This window comes from Artemia sp. Qi Xiang Cuo, chromosome 14, assembly GCF_049724085.1.
Source record: "Artemia sp. Qi Xiang Cuo chromosome 14, ASM4972408v1, whole genome shotgun sequence".
NCBI classification, from domain to species: domain Eukaryota; kingdom Metazoa; phylum Arthropoda; class Branchiopoda; order Anostraca; family Artemiidae; genus Artemia; species Artemia sp. Qi Xiang Cuo.
In genome coordinates this window covers 46,924,303-46,943,822 of record NC_142807.1, presented here as the reverse complement: position 1 = coordinate 46,943,822, position 19,520 = coordinate 46,924,303, and the positions used below count along the sequence as shown (strand labels likewise).

General features: G+C 36.6%; 1 protein-coding gene and 1 pseudogene across 1 annotated transcript in view; one reads left to right on the top strand and one right to left on the bottom strand.

Moving 5' to 3' along the window:
• Mcm2 (DNA replication licensing factor Mcm2) overlaps positions 1-19,520 on the top strand; it is an 83,306-nt gene that overhangs the window by 37,283 nt on the left and 26,503 nt on the right. The window contains exons 5-9 of the mRNA XM_089100549.1: positions 3-189; positions 2,662-2,881; positions 11,364-11,556; positions 16,052-16,255; positions 18,484-18,715. Of these exons, the coding sequence (XP_088956675.1) occupies positions 3-189; positions 2,662-2,881; positions 11,364-11,556; positions 16,052-16,255; positions 18,484-18,715 (1,036 nt within the window). The remainder of the gene's footprint in view (positions 1-2; positions 190-2,661; positions 2,882-11,363; positions 11,557-16,051; positions 16,256-18,483; positions 18,716-19,520) is intronic.
• Positions 6,405-8,404, bottom strand: LOC148944533 (uncharacterized; annotated as a pseudogene).

The window sequence follows — 19,520 nt, the reverse complement described above, 5'->3', positions numbered from 1 at the left end:
AGGTTTTTGAGTCTCTTGACAATATCGAGGCACTGACTGAAGGTGTAGGTGATGGCAACATACGTGAAATCTTTAGTCGGCCGAATGTGAAATCGGAATTTTACAATCGATTCAAAAACTTTCTTCGTACACACACAGACTCGAAAGGCCATAATATATATAAAGATAAGATTCGTCTCATGTGTGAAGGTATGTTGTGTTTCATTTACTTACAAAATTGTAGTTTACGTTTACAGAAATGCCTTTAATAGTAATATTCTCTAACAATAGCCTAATAATCCTTTAGTATGTTGGAGCAATTCCAACAATGAACTAACCTCCGATCTTTACAGTGCTTTGAGTTCAGTAGACTATTTTTGGTGTATTGGTGGTTTATGTTTATTGCTAAGTTATCTTTCTAATAGTGTCTGAACTTTTACCTAGTTAACTGAACTGTTTACTAAGTTAACTGTACTTTTACTTTTACTAAGTTAACTGTAGTGTCTGAACTGTTATTAAGTTAACGACTGCATGTTTTACAGCTAAAATGAGATGTGTCGTTTTCACTGAGTTAAATTACCACAGCGACGTCATCGGGTTTTTTATACCATTGTTTCAAAAGCGAAAGGGTGCATCTCAGTGTTTTTAATAAGTGAGGAGACAGTGCATCTGTAATCAAATCTCTGGGAATTTTAGACACCCTTGAGGGAAAAAATCTTAGTTTCGTCAAAAAATCATAGGTTTTTATTTGCTTAAGTACTAAAATTTTCCATTTTGTAGGGTCCATATGGAATGCTAGTTCGGTTGAATTGAGTACTTTGTTAATAGAGCTTGGATAAGAGATCCGAATAAGTGACAGAAAACTTATAGCTGACCCCTACTTTTCCGTAATTCTTATTACGGAATACTATTTTGAATTGACTCTTATTACCAAACTATTTTGAATTGATTGGGCGGTGTCATAATTTGTAGAGCTTGGATAAGAGTTCCGAATAAGTGACAGAAAACTTATAGCTGAACCCTACTTTTCCGTAATTTTTAGAAAAACTATTTAACTTCTCGTGTTTTGTGATGTAGATACAAAGATTCAGTCTTAGTCAAACTTACATCATCAGAGAGTCTGAATCTTGCTTTTTGATTAAATCGAGCGAAATTTTCTTTTTAAAGTTGAGGAAAGGGTAGCCCCTCAAAATATTCTAGCATTCCTGCTAGGAAAACGCTAAAAATCAGCTCAAAGGAATTATCATTTGAGCAATTTGGCTGCTTTGGGAGTTCCTTTTGATGCCATTCGCTTTGATTTACAAGCTCGTGAACAAAAGAGACGTAAAATTTAAATATATTTTCAGTTAAGTTTCACTGTCAAACTACAGATTTTCGACAGTTCTCGATGACGGCTAGTCCCCTGGGAATAGAAGCAATTGGATCATTTGTCTTTGTGACAGTCATCTGTCGCCGAGGCTCACAAAATGCTTTTAAGGTACCGCGTTGCCTTAAACTCATTTTGATCTGTCGCAAGTAATACCCAGACATAGATCTAGTATTGAAGCTAGTTTAAAAGAAACCACTTGTCGCAATAGCTAGCACGAAAAGCGCTGGTCATGCCCGTGACACATTATCGCTGCTACTCCTATCAATATCTCACTACCTTTACTGACAATTTTTCCACTATATTTTATATAAAGAAAAGATTGTATTTTCTAGTTGGGCAGTGGAATTTCTGGTCCTTTTAAGTACTTTTTAGTTTAAGTAAAATAAAAGTCACATTTGAAGTCACAGTGAAAGGAAAAAAAAGCACTTGTCCTTTTGGAAAGCTGAAAATCAGTCAAATTTTTCTATTTGCTTTTGCTGAAAAAATCCAAGTGAAGATGTAAATCAATGAACTAAAGTTCGTTCTTCATTACCTGGGTCAGCCCCCCTATTATGTAGTAGCACAAGAATTTCTTTCTACGTAAGAAATTCAAAGTTTCGGAAGTCAGGGATGCAGATTCCTAATTTGAGTGCTCAAGATAGGAAAACCCAAAAAGTAATTTGGATTGTTTGGTAGTTCCTTCTTATGTACGTCGAAGAAAATGGGGGATGCATCTTTGTTTATTTACTACCTTGACTCTCCCCCAAGAGTTAAAATTGTAAAGTCACTAGAATAAAAAAAAAATTGGCGTGGGAGGTGGTTGCTTGATGCCTCATAAAGACTCCGAAATTCGAATATGACCCTTCGGGGCTTGTGATTGCTGTTTTTTGAAATTCCAGACCCAAATTTTGCGCATTTCTGTACGAGGTCCTTTCATTAATGTAGAGGGGTCATCTACCCTGACTTCCTTTCCTTCAGACGAATATATTTGAATAGATGCCTTTGGGTTCCGAAATAAGCATTTTATTTTCCTAGGATACCGGAATTAGCAAAATGCTAGCCCGACTTCATATGCCTTTGAGTCCTAAAATTGGCAAACTACTACCTTGCTTCTAGTTTCCACCGTCTCGCACCGTCTGTAGTACCGAAGATCTAGTTCTTGTAAGAATCAATGGGAATTCAGTTATTTTACGTTTTAGTGATAATCCCTAGCACACCATTTTTTGTAATTTCGCCTACTAGTTAGTGTTTATTTGTTTTTGTTTGTTTTTTTTTTGTTTTTTTGTTCTTGGAAAAGTGGCCGACTGATTTTAACGGACTTAAATTATTTTCAGAAAATCGAAGCTCCTTTGATGTCAGCTACATTGATTTGGCCTCAAATGAACAGCTTCTGTCGTACTATTTGCCAGAAGTTCCTCTTGACCTGTTGCAAATCTTTGATGAAGCTGCGAAAGATTTCGTATTATCACTATATCCCCACTATGAAAGGATATCAAAAGAGATCCACGTCAGAATTGCGGACCTGCCCCTTATCGAAGAAATTAGATCTTTAAGGTATCTTTCAAAGACTATGACCAACTTTTAAGAGTGGAAACTAGCGCTTTTAAGAAAAAATCACCAACGCCATTTGGTTTTTCTTGGTATTTCTTCAAGCTTTGGAATGGTATTTCTTTGTAGAAACTAATATTAGATCTGACTTGTTACTACACTAATTTTGTTAATTATACTAATTACTCCAATTTTTCCTTGTTATGACATTGAAAAAATGCCAAGAAACGCCAAATTCTAGATAGCGATGGTGGTTTTTTGTCCACATTTGCACCAGTTTTCACTCTTTTAGGAGTGGAAACTTGCACTACATTTGCACCCAAACTCTATCTTTGTCCTTTATTAGCGCCTCTTTCTGCTTCTGAATATAAAACGATAATAAAACGTAACCTGTGACTTAGAGCTTAAAACTGAACACTGTATTAGAGTGAATTTAATTTTGAAAAGTAAATTTCGAGTTTTAAAAACCTCTGATTTTGGTTTGAATCTCTGATTTTGCAATATCAATTTTTCCACTAGAATTATAATTACGTTCTGGTCAATCCTGTTAGGCAACAGTTCGAAATGCTTGGATTAAAAAACAAAACTTATTTAGCTGTCGATTTTACTTCATTTTTTTTTTTATTATAGTTTCCGTGTAGTAAAACTTTAGAGTTTGGCTTATGGTCCAAAATTACTTCTTAAATCGATTTTTATTGTTTTTATTTTAACGCAATTTCAAAATTATTAGCAGATTCTTTTAAAATTACGGATAAACTTCTAGGGAAGAAAAAGAAGCAGCTGTTTGGTAAAACTTTAATTTCCTAATAAGCAGATACACAATCAAAAATTAAAGGATAGCGGTGTGATATAGACACCAAGCTTATCTGCATATTTGTACAGTTACCAGCAACTTCAGAGGAAATTAGAATATCCATCTTAAAAGTCAAAATTACAACCAAAGAAATTGCATACTACTACTAACTTACTACTACTTGCAATACTATTACTCAATGCAGCATCAAGCCGCCTGAGGCTAACACAGCAAAGAATTTGGGGAAAAGGAGACAATTGAGAAAAAATGAAAAATTTTTACAGTCAGCATCTACTTCTTTTATTATGGCTAAGATTTCAGCGCTGTAGGGCTTTGTCCCAGACACTTTATGACTGCTGTTTATAAAATTCTGTAGAATTCATCTGTATGCAGAATACCCAAAAATCTACTTTTAGTAAAGAGTTCATGGGCGATAGCTGTAGATGGTCTAAAGGTCAAGTAAAGGTTATTTAGTTGGTAGCCTTTTCACTAGTCTGACTTTTGTCTCCACTATAAGGTTAATTTAGAAAGCTGAAAAGAATGGAATTGTTTCCTTCGTCTCTTTTCATTTTTCTTCCTAGTTTTGTTTATGGTCACCTGTTTTGTTGCGTCTTGTTTTTGTGTTTTTTCTTCTTTGTGACGTAGTTTGAGCTCTAATTTTTAGTTTTTCTTCACCTTTCGAGTTCTTTTTTTCTTGCCTAAGACTTTTTTTTCTCTCATTGAAACGTGAATTTGACTTTTTTGTTAGCTTGTGGCAGAATAGAGTATTTCTAAACTTATGAGTTCCTCTCTTAAACCTCTAGTTTATGTGTTTCAACTACGTGAAAATCTGCTATTTTACTTGAGTACTAACTAATTAGCACTTCAGGAAAATTGTGCTAGAACAAAAGTCAAATGGAACTTTTCTACTTATATATATATATATATATATATATATATATATATATATATATATATATATATATATATATATATATATATATATATATATATATATATATATATATATATATATATATATATATATATATATATATATATGTATCCTTCTGACTTTTTGATTCTTAGATTATTATTTGGTTTTGTTTCCATTATCAACGCGTCTCTTTCTGTAGCAAAAAATAAATTTTAAATTTAATTTTAGGGGACTTATTTTTAACTAAAATTTTTAATTTAGTTAAAATAATTTAGTTAAAATTTAATTTACTTAATGTAGGGGAGTAAATTAACTAAAATTTAAATTTAGGGAATGGTAAAGACACTGGGGTTCTGTCGCTTCTGGAGGCAACACCTTAAAGTATGCTAGCCTTTTTAAGTTGTGCAAGCAGGTTGCTTACATAATATGTTGTCTGTTTTCACTAACAGTGCGGCCAGTCATGATCTTGATTCTAGACAAAGAAGACCAGTATTGTGATACATGAAAAAAAAAGAATTATTTTGTTTAAATTTAACATTTTGACTAATTAAAATTGAAAGAAAACAATATTCTTTCCAGTTTATACGTCGAATTGAATATTAAGAAAGTTATTCTTCTTGAAAATTTTTAAGCTTTACATGGTATTTGCTAGCCGAACAACGTGCATTGATTTCCTTTCTTATACCAAGTGAACAAGTAATTTTTACATTCTTAATACTGTTTCTTAACAATGTTCTCTCTGTGCAGTACAACACAGCATGCTATGGTACTAAAAAAGCACAGCATACTATGGTACTAAAAACGCACAGTGTACTATGGTAGAACTAGGATAAGATAAGATATTTATTTCAAAAAATGACTATCACAAGCCCCGAAGGGCCGAATTCGCATTTCGGGGTCATATAATAAAAAAAGACATAGAAGTAGCACAATAACTAAAAAACTGGCTGAACAATGCCAAAAACAACAATATCATAAAGGCAAAGCCATTCATTAGTCTAAAAAACAAAAAGTGTCAAATGTAAGAAAGTTAAAAAGGCACAAACTAAAACAAAACCAAAAAAAAAAAAATTGAGATAAAAATAGTGTTAAAAAGGTTTAAAAAAGAGTATATAAAAGGGGGAGGGAACGGAAGAGCCAAACGGACACCAGCATGGGTATCACAAAAAAAAAAAAAAAAAAAAAAAAAAAAAAAAAAAAGAAAAAAAAACTAGTGGTTTATTTGATCAATACTGAAGGAGACAAAGGTTTTTTCATACCTGGAGGTTGTGGAGCAGATGGGGACATAGTAGGGACTGGTTGAAAAGCAGTAGGCTATGTGACAGGTGGCGTCGGGATGGGGAGCATCCTATGGGAGAAATGCCTTCTATCCAAAGGCTTAGTATTACTATTTATGAAAAATAGAGGCACTGTGTTCCCCTCATGTGCTCAAAAGTTTCCAGCTTGGCCTTTTTTAGAAGGAGTGAATATGGTACCAAAGTTTCTTTTAAAAATTATACTTAGGGCTCTTTTTTGAATAGATTCAATTTTATCTGATTCATCACGGGAGATCCCAGGATGCCAAACTGGACAAGCATATTCAAGATGCGGGTGCACAAAGGAAGTATAGATTCTTAAAGAATGGGATGGGGGGACGTTAAATTTATTCAAGAGCTTAAGGAGAGACACGAACGCATTAGCTCTAGGGACAATATCTTTCACGTGGATATCCCACTTTAAATTAGAGGAGATTGTAACCCCAAGTAATTTAAAGGAAGACACAGAAATATCTGGGGGGATAGGGTCAAGGAAGGCGGGAGTAGATTTCAAGAAATTTATCGTCAATTTGATTTAGTGGAATTTACTTTCATATTTAGGTTCTTAGCTTCATCCGAAATGTGGGTTAGAGTTTCAAGGGGGTCACTTTTAATATTCCTGTGAGATACTTCGAGGATCGACAAGTCATCCACGTATTTCCACCTTTAGGGGAAGTCCTTACCAATATCGTTAATGGTGACTAGAAATAAAAGTGGTCCCAATAAGGCTCCTTGAGGAATTCCACAATATATAGGGAGGGGGTTAGAGAAAACATTTTTGTATTTAACAACTTTAAATCTATTTGAAAGAAACGATATAACAATATTAACTAAGAGAGGATCAAGCTTGAAGTTAACCAGTAGCGAACGAATTAGGGTGGTGTTGTCAACCAGGACAAAAGCTTTTTGGAAATCAACTAAGACAAGGTTTAGCCAAACATTTGGTTTATCAATGTTACTCACAATGGTATGCATTAAGTGCACAAGTTAATAGGTGGTGGAAGTTTCCATTAAGTTACCAAACTGCCAAGTGTCAATACATGGACATATTTTATCCTTAAGCTAGTCACAAAGGAAACGTTCATGAGGTTTGATAAAAACTGAGATGAGTGTAATAGGGCGAATGTTGGCGAAAGTCAGACTGGCGCATTTTTTAGGAACAGGTGTTATAAAACCTTGTTTCCAGCAACTTGGGAATTTACCAAATTTTGTGATGTGGTTGAAAATATTTGATAAAGGCTCAGCAATTTTGTCCGAAAATACTTTAATTAGGTCAACTGGGATGTCTAAGGGACAAATACATGATTTTCTAAGCTTAAGAATTTTATTTATAACATCAGAGGGAAAAATAAAGGGGATGGAAGTATTGGGAGGAATAGTTGGACTTGAGCCAGTGAAAGGGGGGAGACTTTGCACGATGGAAGCAAGGTACAAGTTCAGATCGTTGGCAGTCTTATTAGGGGGTTCAGGGAGATGAAAATCAATTTCGGTAGGACTTTTTCCGCATATTTCTTTAATTTTTTTGTACCATTGCTTGGGCTTGTTAGAATATAGATCTTTGACTTTATTATTATAATAATTAGAAGCTGCTTTTCTTAATTTTTTCTTTAGGAACTTCCTTAGACTATTAGACTCAGTAATGCGATCTGCCTTGAAAAAATTGATTTTTTTTTCTTCTAGGTTTTTTTTGTTTTAAAGACTCAGTAACATAAGGTTTATCTGTAGAACAGGTTTTAAATTTTTTGTGAGGAAAGTGGTAATCATAATTACTCCTCAATAGATTTTGGAGGGACAAAGCCATGTAGTCAACGTCATTTTTTTTATACACTGTGGACCAATTTTCAGTAGTAATCCAGGAGCCAAATTTGAAAAGTCCTGATTCAATGAGAGGTCTATAAGCGTTTTCAGTTATATAAAACGACTGTTTAACTTTAGCCAGCGGAGATAGGAAAAGGCTAAAGTGGTAACTACCCCCTAGAGGGGGCAGAGCGAAGACGGGTTTGTAGAACTTCGAAAGATTAGTGCAAATTAAAACAAGAGTAGTATTGCCTTTTGTAGTGGGGAAATTAACGACCTGTTTTAAATTAAAAGCGTTACATGTAGAATCAAGTCTTATATCGTTTGCGTCACCCATCAGGAAAACTCCTGCATTTGGGTATTTTGATAGTACAAAGTCAGCACTTGCATGTAATTTTTCGATACAATTTATTTTGTCAGCGGATCTCTGATTAGGGGAGTAATAAAAACAACAAAGGACAATTAAATTAAAAGGACGCGGCAAGACTTTAGGTCAAACACACGGGATTAAGACACGGAATTGGGATTTCACTTGGATATAAATCATTACGGACAAAGAACAGAATTCCGCCACCTTTCTTACCCAGAGGGTGGTTTTCTGGTCTGAGTTTAATAAATTGAGGAAAATTGTTAATCTTTAACATGTGCAAATTTTGAGCTTGAACTTCAGTAATAGCGATTACATCTAATCTATATATTTTAGAAAGGGTGTCTAATTCATTGAGTTTTTCAAAGTTAAATCGAAAGCGACTTGTGAAGGTACCGTTTTTACACTTTACTTTTTTTATATCACAGATGCGGTCGGGGGTTCTAGTGGAATTCTTGCCGGGGTCTAAAGTTGGATAGTGAGAACAAGGGACAGGGGGATCAAATCCATCTTTTTCAAATACAATTGCATTTAATTGAGCAGGTACTAGCGGAGACTAAACAGCGGTAACTATTTGAAGTTTTAGAAACTGCATGGAGGTGTTACAAGAGGATCATTCTGCCTGCTTACTCTTATACCAGAGTCATTCTAGTAGGGTAGCCAGGGGGGATTAAGTGCAAGGGAAGGGAGAATGGTTTCCTGGTGATCTGGGAATAAGTCAATCTGGGAGTGTTCTTTCAATGGGGGGGGGGGGGGTCGGGGGGCAAGATGATGCTGAGGGAGGGAAGTACGGGGGGGGTCTGAGAGGGGCAGGGGTTGGTTTGTTTTGGCAAATAACGGGTGGAGTCCAGACCCGGCCGGTAACTTCTTGGACGCACGGAGAAAAATGAAGTCGAAAGGAAGTGGATTTTTGGGAGGAATATGAGTGAGGGGGCTTTGGGGATGGTCCGAATTGAGTGAAGTGATTGTGGGGTTTGGACTGCCTGGGCACGCGTAAGTACTTGGGGCGGAGGATTGTTTCGAGGGATAGAGTCCTGTGGTATACTGCTCTGTATTGGGTATGCAGGGGGATAAAACTGAAAGTCGGATGGAACACGAACAAGGGGAGGGGGGGTCGTGAATACTCTCGGCGTCGCTCTAAAAAACGTTGGGTTTTAAACCTGCGCTCCAATCCTGAAGATGCATGAGCAAAAGTACACGACTTATGAATACAAGATAAAACAGAACAAAGATCAACATGGTCAAAAATACACATATAAGACACACAAACTCCCGAAATAAACTGACGACAAATATGTAGAAACTTGCATTGTTTGCGAAACTTGCAGAAACCACTATCAAAATGCTTGCAGATCACATTTTCCTTTCTGCTTATTTTTATGTTTATTTCACTTTTATCCTTCACTTTCGTAATTTTTTCAAAAATAATAAAAATGTCATCGTCTGGTAATGACTTCTCCATTACCTGTTTGTTTAGTTCATTATAACCTGATAATTTATGCGAAAAACCGGAAGTCACTGGACTATTCACGAACTCAAGGGCGTCATCTGTAGTCATACTACACGTAGGTATTTGTATGCTCTCATGGGATACTATGCAATTAATGCTTGATTTGCTGAGCTCAAATAATTGATTCCTTAGTGTAGCAATAATTGCTGTATTGTTTTTTAAATCCGCTTGTAATTTGGTGATTTTCGATTTAAGGGTCACTTGATTGTTTTCTAGACTGCAGAGTTCATCTTCCATAAGGAGGCGTTGAGAATTATGGGAGTTGATATTTTCACTAAATTTTTTAATTCCAAGATCTCGTGGAAATTGTATTTAGCTCGGAGATCAGCCAGCTGTTTGATATGTTTAAAACATTCAACACAAGGGGGGACTTGGGAAGCTTGATTTTTTTAAACTGATTTTGGGGTTTTAGGTTTTGTGGCAGACTTGGGTGTAGAGCGTGGTTTAGAGCCAGGGGGTAGAGAAAGTGGTGTTAAAGGTGGTTCGGGGTCCTCATTCAAAGAACGGGGGGGACTAGCAGTTTAAACATAACCACTCACCAGTCACCACATTGTTTTCTCTCCTTAATAGCAATGCCTGCATACTGTGGACGCAACCACTGTTGACACCGACTGCACTGTTCCACTGGTGGCACAAAGTAGGCACTCAGGTCATGGGAAGTTCGTGGGATTGGACATAATGGCGAAACAGAAGGTCCAGTTAGTATAGCTTAAAACTGGTCAATGACTGAAACTTGGATTATAATAACTTCCAAAAATGGGTTTCAAAAATTTAACCCAGCATAGGTGTTAACAGGTCAAATGCCAGAAAGTGACTGCAAAATTGACTGTGAACTATATGGTAACAAACTTTTTTTTGTGTGTAACTGTTTTTATATGTGTGTATCAGTCAAAGCAGAGATTTTGTGTTAGTTTGTTATTCATGAAAAACCTTCGATTCTTTTATGAAATTTTCTAATTAGAGCAAAGATGGATATATTTTTTTCTTGAAATGGGAAAAATGCAACTTGTTATCATGTTGTTTTAACTAATGAAGTAGATTTTTGACTTCTTTGGTGTAACACTTTTGAGAAGGGAATAAACCCAAAATAAATTTTAATTATGTATAATTATGTCTAAAATGTGGGTTCGTGCTAGGGTGTGTAAGATTGTCTTAGACTAGATTTTTAGAATTTATTTTCAAATAAAAACAAAGAGTAGCGTTAGAACTCAAACGATCATAAATTATTTTATATATTTAAAGGCTTTCCAACTACACCCCCCCCCCACCTGAGAGTCCATCTTCAAAAATTTCAACACATCAGATGCTAATAATACAGTCAATAAAGTATAAGCAAAATTATATCGTGAAGATTAAGAGCAAAAAAAAACATTTTTTTCAATTATTTTATACCCGTTGATGACATAATCTTTACAGTTACCATAAATTTGTTGGAGGTTACAACTCTTTTCAACCCCCCCTCCCCCACTCTAATATCTAAGCTAAAACACAAAATTCTTTTTAATAATGCAGTTGAAACTGAAAATCACCAAAGAAAAAGGTTAATCCCTAACTTATATTAGAAGGGGGTCTGAAAATCAAAATGCCAAAAATCAAGACAGCAGTCAGTCTTCACTAGTAGTTGTTTACTTTAATGTTAATTTTTCTTTGTTTGTCTGTATTAAATGTTAGTAGACTCACCCATCACCTAAGCACACCTGTTTCAGGGGAAACGCTTACTTTTATATTGTTTTTTTTTCTTATTTAGCTTCTTGTGTACGTTGTAGGTCTTTTTATTGTTTTAAAACCACAGTTTTCTTTTCTTTTATAGGCAACTTCATCTAAACCAGTTAATCCGAACGGTTGGTGTAGTTTCGTCAGCGACAAATGTCCTTCCACAAATGAGTCTTGTTAAATACGATTGTAACAAATGCAGTTTTGTCCTTGGACCCTATGTTCAGACTCAAAATACTGAAATCAAAGTTGGTTCCTGTCCGGAGTGTCAGAGTAATGGCCCCTTTACTGTAAGTCGTTTGGTGTTCATTTAGTGAATTGATATATTTTACTCTTCTGAGGTTAAATTTGGATTTAAATTTTCAAAAAGAATTTCCTCTAGATATAGTTCATTTAGAATATTTAATTATACCTGTTTTTTTTTTGTTTTTTTTGCTTCTATAGCCCTTTTTTTGCTTCGACGATTTCAAAGAAGTTAGGCAATTTATTTAAAAGGGCATTGTCTCAATATGTAACTTACCTGTATAAATGTTCCAGGCTTTTACTTAATCCTAACATGTTCTGACCATAGTTCCGATCATCTTTTCTTGGTAATTAATTAATAAAAACTTTTTCAACAAAATAAAAGTAATACCGTTCCCAAGAAATTATATTTGTGCTCTTTTATAGCCTGGGTACACTTACACTCTTTTGATTTAGTAAAAATTTTAAGAGCAGAAGCAGTAATAGAAGTAGCCTCGAAAATTTGAACTTAATACCCTTAGTCGTTCTTGTTATATTGCTGAGATGTCTTATTGGCAACAAGCATACGAACAGTGTGTTTTGATTTAATTTTAAAGCAACATTTAGTTTTTAAGCATAATGGGCAAATTACATAACTGTGGGGGGTCGACTTACCCAATAACCCTAAAGATATAGATACTAGACCATTCAGCTATGCTGAACAAAATGGCTGTCATAAAATTTTGATTGAAAGTGTCTGTAAAACTATGAGCTAAAGAGGATAGCTGATTGCCCTCCAATCCCTTTGGCTCTTAAGAGGGCACTAGAACTTTTAATTGTCAATCAAATCAGCTCCTTTAAAATATCAATGATACTCCTAGCTATGATAGAGCATCGCTGTCTGTGTCCTTATGTGCCCTATAGGGCTTATATGTCCTTTTAATAACTGCATGCATATAGGTTTTTCGTTTAATTGAAACTCCTCCTAAACGTTCCCTAAAAGTTTCACCTTAATGACATTAGTGTCGTTAGTTACAGTAACCTTAGAAGCAGCATTAAATGAATACACACAGTGTCTTCTGGCTAGCTCAAAATCCACCACCCATGAAGGTATGAAGGGGAAATTTTCCGTGAATATTTCTGTTGTACGATGACAACCTGCCATCTGTATGCAGATTGTCAAAAGGGCATATCAGCAATATCTTAGGAACGGTTTTGCGTTAAAATTAAAACTTACAACGCTTGTTGTGGGGGATGTTGAACTAACCAAAAGACAATATTTGCATCATAATACTAATGCAACTACTGCTACTATTACTGTTGCTGCTACTACTACTACTGCTGCTAAAGCTAAGACAATTACTATTGACTGTACTCCTACACCTACTACTATATCTACTGGTGCTATTACTGCAACTAATTAAACTATGGATATTAAAATGAAATTTTTGGCATTATTGTAGCTGTATTGAAATAAATCGAAATACACTGCGCCCATGTAGATTGTCAAAAGGACGTATTAGCAATGCTTCAAGGCCTGTTGATTGTATTAAGTTAAAAGTTTCATCGTTTGTTGAAGGGGATGTTAAAAAAAATGTGCTATTTGCATACTGCTACTACTGTTACTACAATTATTGCTACGCATAATTACTGATGTCTCGAAACTTTGTTTGGATATTTGTTATGGGAAATGATAGGCGTAATGGGGTTCTCTCAAATCACTTTGACTCTTAAAAAGGGCACTATAACTTCCAATTTAACATAAAATGAGACCCACCTTAAGGTTATACGATACCCCAGTCTATTCAGATTTTGTGTGCCTTATAAGCATAAATTAAACACTTGCCCCAGGGCTCTGGGGGGTTGTGCCAACCCTGGAAGCATTGTTATATATTCTTTTTTTCTATTTTAAACAAAATTGCCATCGCACAATTTCAATCAGATGCATTTGGTGAAAAGAGAGATAGCTGGGTGGGGGTTGCTACTTGACTTTCATCACTATTTACTCTTAAAAGGGAACTAGAACTTCCAATTTTAACCAAATGAGCCACCTCTAAAGCTTATACAACCCTCCCTTCCATAAAAACCTTAAATGCCCCAGGGGCATAACTTACAACCCTCGCCCTCAGGCTCTGGTGGTTTGTATCAACCTCAAAAGCCTTTTTATATGATATTTGGACTATTTTGAATAAAATCCCCTCCATCACTTTTGATGCTTAAAAAGGAACTAGAACTTCCTATTTTCGACCAAATGAGTCTCTTCTAAAGTTAAACAACCCTCCCTTCCATAAAATCCTTAATTACCTCCATGGCATAACCTATAACCCTTGCTCTGAGGGCTGTGGGGGTTTGTCATCCTCAAAGACCGAATTTCCAGAACTTTAAACTACGGTGAACAAAATGGCTATCTCAAAATTTTGATTGGATGTGTTTGGGGAATGGTGGGCATGAGAGGGGGGGTTAGTTGCCCTGCAATCACTTTCGACTATTAAAAAGGGCACTAACCCTTTCAATTTTCTATCGAATGAACCCTTTTTATAGTTTCTACGACAACGATTTCTATAAAATAAACCTTATATGCCCCCAGGGCATAACTTACAACCCTTGCCCTGAGGGCTGTGGGGGGATTGTCATCCTCAAAAACAAAATTTCCGGAGCTTTCAACTAAGTTAAACAAAATGGCTATCTCAAAATTTTGATTGGATGTGTTTGGGGCAATCATGGACTTGAGAGGGGGGTTAGTTGCTCTTCAATCACTAGCGACTATTAAAAAGGGCACTAGCCCTTTCAGTTTCCAATCGAATGAGCCCTTTTTGAAGTTTCTACGACAACGCTTTCTATAAAAAAAACCTTATATGCCCTAGGGCATAACTTACAACCCATGCCCTGAGGGAGGTGGGGGGATTGTCATCCTCATAAACATAGTTTCCGGACCTTTCAACTATGTTAAACAAAATGGCTATCTCAAAATTTTGATTGGATGTGTTTGGGGGAATGGTGGGTGTGAGAGGGGGGTTAGTTGCTCCCCAATCACTTTCGACTATTAAAACGGACACTAGCCCTTTCAATTTCCAATCGAAAGAGCCCTTTTTGAGGTTTCTACGACAATTCTTTCTATAAGAAAAACCTTATATGCCTCCAGGTCATAACTTACAACCCTTGCCCTGAGGGCTGTGGGGAGAGTTTCGTTCTCAAAGACATAATTTCCGGACCTTTCAACTACGTTAAACAAAATGGCTATCTCAAAATTTTGATTGGATATGTTTGGGGAAATGGTAGGCGGGAGGGGGGGGGTTTGTTGCCCTTCAATCACTTTCGACTATTAAAAACGGGACTAGCCCTTTCAATTTCCTGTCGAACGAGCCCTTTTTGAAGTTTCTATGACAACGCTTTCTATGAAAACCATATATGCCCCCAGGGCATAACTTACAATAATCATTTGCGCTGCCTATGATTATTCTTTACTAATTGTCCTCCACTGGGGGTATTTTATTTGTAGCAATATTTGACAAGCCTGACTGTTTTGTAGTAATTATAAAGAAATTTGAACTGTGAATGAAAAATCATTACCCAGTTGTTTTTTGACGTCATGTCATTAACGGCATGGCACCAGGAAAACCTTCCCAAACATTCCTCTACGAGATTGGATGTATTAATGTAGGCTTTAATGAGGCATATTAGCCATTTGTTATCAAATATTGGCTCAAAGAATCCTAGTATTGTCTGACAGTTGACAGATGGATATCCTGTCCATCGGATCACCGATTGTCGTTATGACGTCAAAAAAGCTTCCAACCGAAACCCGCTTCATTTGGGCAGTATACATTAACATAGCCTTTTCTTTACACGCTTTGATTTTTTGCCATTGAGTAATGTTGCTGGGAAGCAGAAAATAATATGTAGTTTTAAATGTGTTTGGTAAATAAGAGCTCCCTTCAGAGGATTTTCCACAGACCTTAATCTAAAAAAAATTAGTAGAGGCCAAAATGTTCAAAAATCAGGATTCTGGGAGTTGTTGAGAAAACAGTTTATCAGCCACACTCCCTGCCTCCCTTGAAAATAATATCCACGACACACCTTTATCCCCTCACCCATAGCTGGTTTTATTTAAAATGTGCAATTAAAATGACTACGTATAAAGGTGCATGTCCCATTTTGTTGGGAAGGATGTAGGCTATTTTGTTATTTCTGTAAAAAGCTGCTCCGACGAAGAACATTGAAACACAATTGATTTCACAAATGGGTTCAAGATGGTGATGAAAAATTCCTTTTTTCTTACATGTGCGATATTTTATTACAGTGTCAAGAGTGTTATCTCTGTAAAAAAAAAAAATAATAATAATAATAAAAAAATACAAAAAGGTAAAAAATCGAAAAAGAAATAATAAAAAAAGCTCGACCATTTTTACATAAATCAAATTTGCAAGCAAATAAAAGTTCAAAGTTGCTATTCTAAACTTGTAATATAAATTCAGTGAAGGAAATGTTTTTTCTCTCAATAACGGATGTTGCCATAGACGTATATTGGATTTCAGTGTGAAATACTTGCTTCTTTTTGTATAGGTTAACATGGAACAGACTATCTACAAGAACTACCAACGAATAACAATACAAGAATCTCCGAGCCAAGTGTCCGCTGGTCGTCTACCACGGTCCAAAGATGCCATCCTCCTGGGTGACCTTTGCGATGTCTGCAAACCTGGTGATGAAATAGAACTCACTGGCGTTTATACCAACAGCTATGATGGGTCGCTCAACACGTCACAAGTATGCCTCTTAATCTTTACATTTTTATTTTTTCCTTATCGTACGAAAACTAACCTATACTTCAGTGGGGTCTTATTTTTGTATCATTTCTTTGTGCATTCTTGACGGTATTTAATCTCTCATGCTCACAGATAAAACTTCAATCAAATTTCAAATAAATTAAAGCTTTATATATAGCACTAATCAGTTTTGAATGTCTATCTTGGAAATGTTTTTTTTTTTTTTTAAGTGCCAATATCTTTTGTGACTATAGGAACAATTTCATAGTATAATAATTGGGAAAAAGCGGCCAATAGACAATTTCAGGCATCTTTGCCCTGTGGTGATGCAGTAGATTTGATCTCAGCTTGGTCAACGAAAAATTCTGGTCAGCTCTCGACGAAAAACTCTGTTAAGCCACAAGTCTATTTTGCTTACTGATGGCAGCGTTTTGCCCAGCCAGTGTCATCGTGGCTAAGGCCAATGTTAGAACCAATTGCTATTTGAGCTCAAGTAGAGAAGCATCCAGTTTTTTCAGATATTAAATTAGGAAGTTACAAACAAAGCATAGTCAAGGAAGCACACTTGTGCCTCTATAAAGAGGCGACCCACCACAATGTTAAGCGATTTCCGGTCCTAGTGGTCGCAGAGAGACAGCGGTGATCGCTTTTTGTAGCCCAAGCTCCAACTAAGAAACGTACAAAATTTAACGCCCCTCCGACTTTATCTTCATGGGTAAAAGTGGGCCGGAAGTTTCGACCCTCCGACCACAGCCCCCCTTTAGCGTTGTCTGATTGGTCTGAAAATTGACAGTTAGTCTTTCCTAGGGCCCGGGAGCGTGTCTTCAAGATTTAAGATAAACCCGATCACTCCTTCCCTGTTTTCCAAAAACCAGATATAGCCACTTAAACTTCATTTCTCTTTTTTTTTTTATCAGTCACGCCTACAGGCTACAGTTGGCAATGGATCAGGGTAAATGAGAACTCATTCGAAGCAAAATTTGACTTGTTAGGGCCTTTTGAGATTTTCAGACTGAAAAAATTATCCCCCGAATTTACATTTATGAAAAACCTCGTTTTCCTAAAGAGCCCATGTTAATTTTTTCCACCACATCCGCCCTTTAACGTTGTCTGATCGGGCTAGAAACTAAAGGATGAGCTTTCCTGTGGCCTGGGAGCTTATCAATAAAATTTCAGATGAATCCGATCACTCCTTCCCTGTTTTCCAAAAAAAAAATATCAAGTCTTGTGGGGATTTGCTTGCGTCAAAAATACATCGCACAGAATAAAAATAATGTAATGTGTCTGTGGTACAGTGGTCGCTATTCCTGACTGTCAGGCGGAAGATCCGAGTTCGATTCTCAGTCAGAGAGATTTTTTTATATATTGAATTTAAAGTTTAAAAAAGAAACTCAGTTTCTTTTTTAATCCAATCTATTATATCCTTCGGCTCAACAGGCGTCTCCAGAAGAATATCACAGTCGGCCTTCAGGTTACAGGTAAGTGTCCACTGCTTTGATAACATGGGGCCTGAGACGACTGATAAAAATCTTAGTTTGCATTTGTTTTGAGTATTCAGAGATTAAAAGCCTTAACACAAGAATCTTCAAAATTAGGGGGTTTGGGCGGCGGTAGCCCCCCATCTTTAATTGATCAAAAAATAAGCCAACAGTTAGTCAAGCAATAATAAGTAATAAACTGTACAAAAACGCGCAGAAATTATTTTAAAAAAACTACGTTTTCTAAAGAGTTAAAGAGGCTGAGTCACAAGTTCGAACCTTAAAACGTACCGGGATTTGGTGGTGCCGCTGGGGGGCTGCCGCCCCCCAAACCCCCGCTTCCGTATATGAAAGGGGCTGTGCCCTCCTCAACGCCTCGCTCTTTACGCTAAAGTTTTATTGTTTAAAAAAAGAGTTGTGAGAAAGTCAAACTTTAGCTTAAAGAGCGAGGTGTTGAGGAGGGCACAGCCCCTTTCATATACGGAAGCGGGTGTTTGGGGGCGGCAGCTCCTCAACTGCACCTCCTAATCCCTGTACGTTTTAAGGATGGAACTTGTGACTCAGCCTCTTTAACTCTTTAGAAAACGTAGTTTTTTTTCAAATAATTCTCCGGAAGCAGTAGGCTCTAGATCTATAGCGTGGGAATGATCAATCTAATCTTGTCTATCTTTGACGTGTAAATTACATATGGGGAAGGGGGTGGCGTGAGACCTCCTTCTGCGACAAACTGAATGAAATTTTGATTTTTCAGGGGTTTCCTGTATTTGCCACCGTCTTGATAGCGAATCATATTGCTAAAAAAGACGCTTCTGCGGCAGCCAAACAAATGACGGATGATGACGTCAAAACTATTGTGGCACTTAGTAAGGATCAAAGGATTGCTGAAAGAATTATTTCATCTGTTGGGCCTTCCATATACGGGCATGAGGACATTAAGAGGGCATTGGCGTTGGCCTTGTTTGGCGGTGAGGCCAAAAATCCAGGTAATTGTAACTGTTATGGCATATTTTCTTTCAGATGTTAGAAATATGGAAGAAAAGAACTATTGCTGCGTCATAGTTTACTGAAGGACATGCTTCTGTGAATCATGCGAAAAAAAAGTAGCTCTAATGTTTCTTCGGCCAGGAGTGCAATGCGGGGTTGGGAACAAATCATCCGACGCTTCCCGTGTTTTTCCCCAGATTTCTGCAGTTACCAATTTGGAGCTGAGTCGAATCTGGCTGAGCTTACAGAGTCCCGCCATTGACCCTCGTTCCAAACCAAATAACCCTTGTTGTAACTTCTTGTTTTTTGCATGATGGAAAGGCAATGTTTTCTTCTTCATTACTTTCTCTGTGCAGCTAACGTCTGGTAAAAAAAGGTCCACTAATGGCTTATCTCATTCTGGTTCAAACTGATAGGACTTCGGTTTTGTCCTGATCTATTCCTGGATACCCCTCCCCAAAGACCGATTTGAAGGACTCACCATGGAAATATCGTGGCATTAAAGTGCGCTATTTCCATTCCAACACCCTTCATGCGCTATTTCCATTCCAACACCCTTCATGCGCTATTTTCATTCTAACACCCTTCCCACTCACTCCAAGCCAAAATTATCGGGCTTAGAAACCAGCTTAGTCGCTAAATTTACGATAGCGGAATCTTTGAGAGCTAGGAAAATCTCACGGTGAATGACTCTTGATGCAATGCTCATACAAATTCATTTTGATGATTAACCTTAATGTATTTCTTAATGTAATTTAATCTATCTTTTTAATGTAATTTAATCTATCACACTACAACCAACTA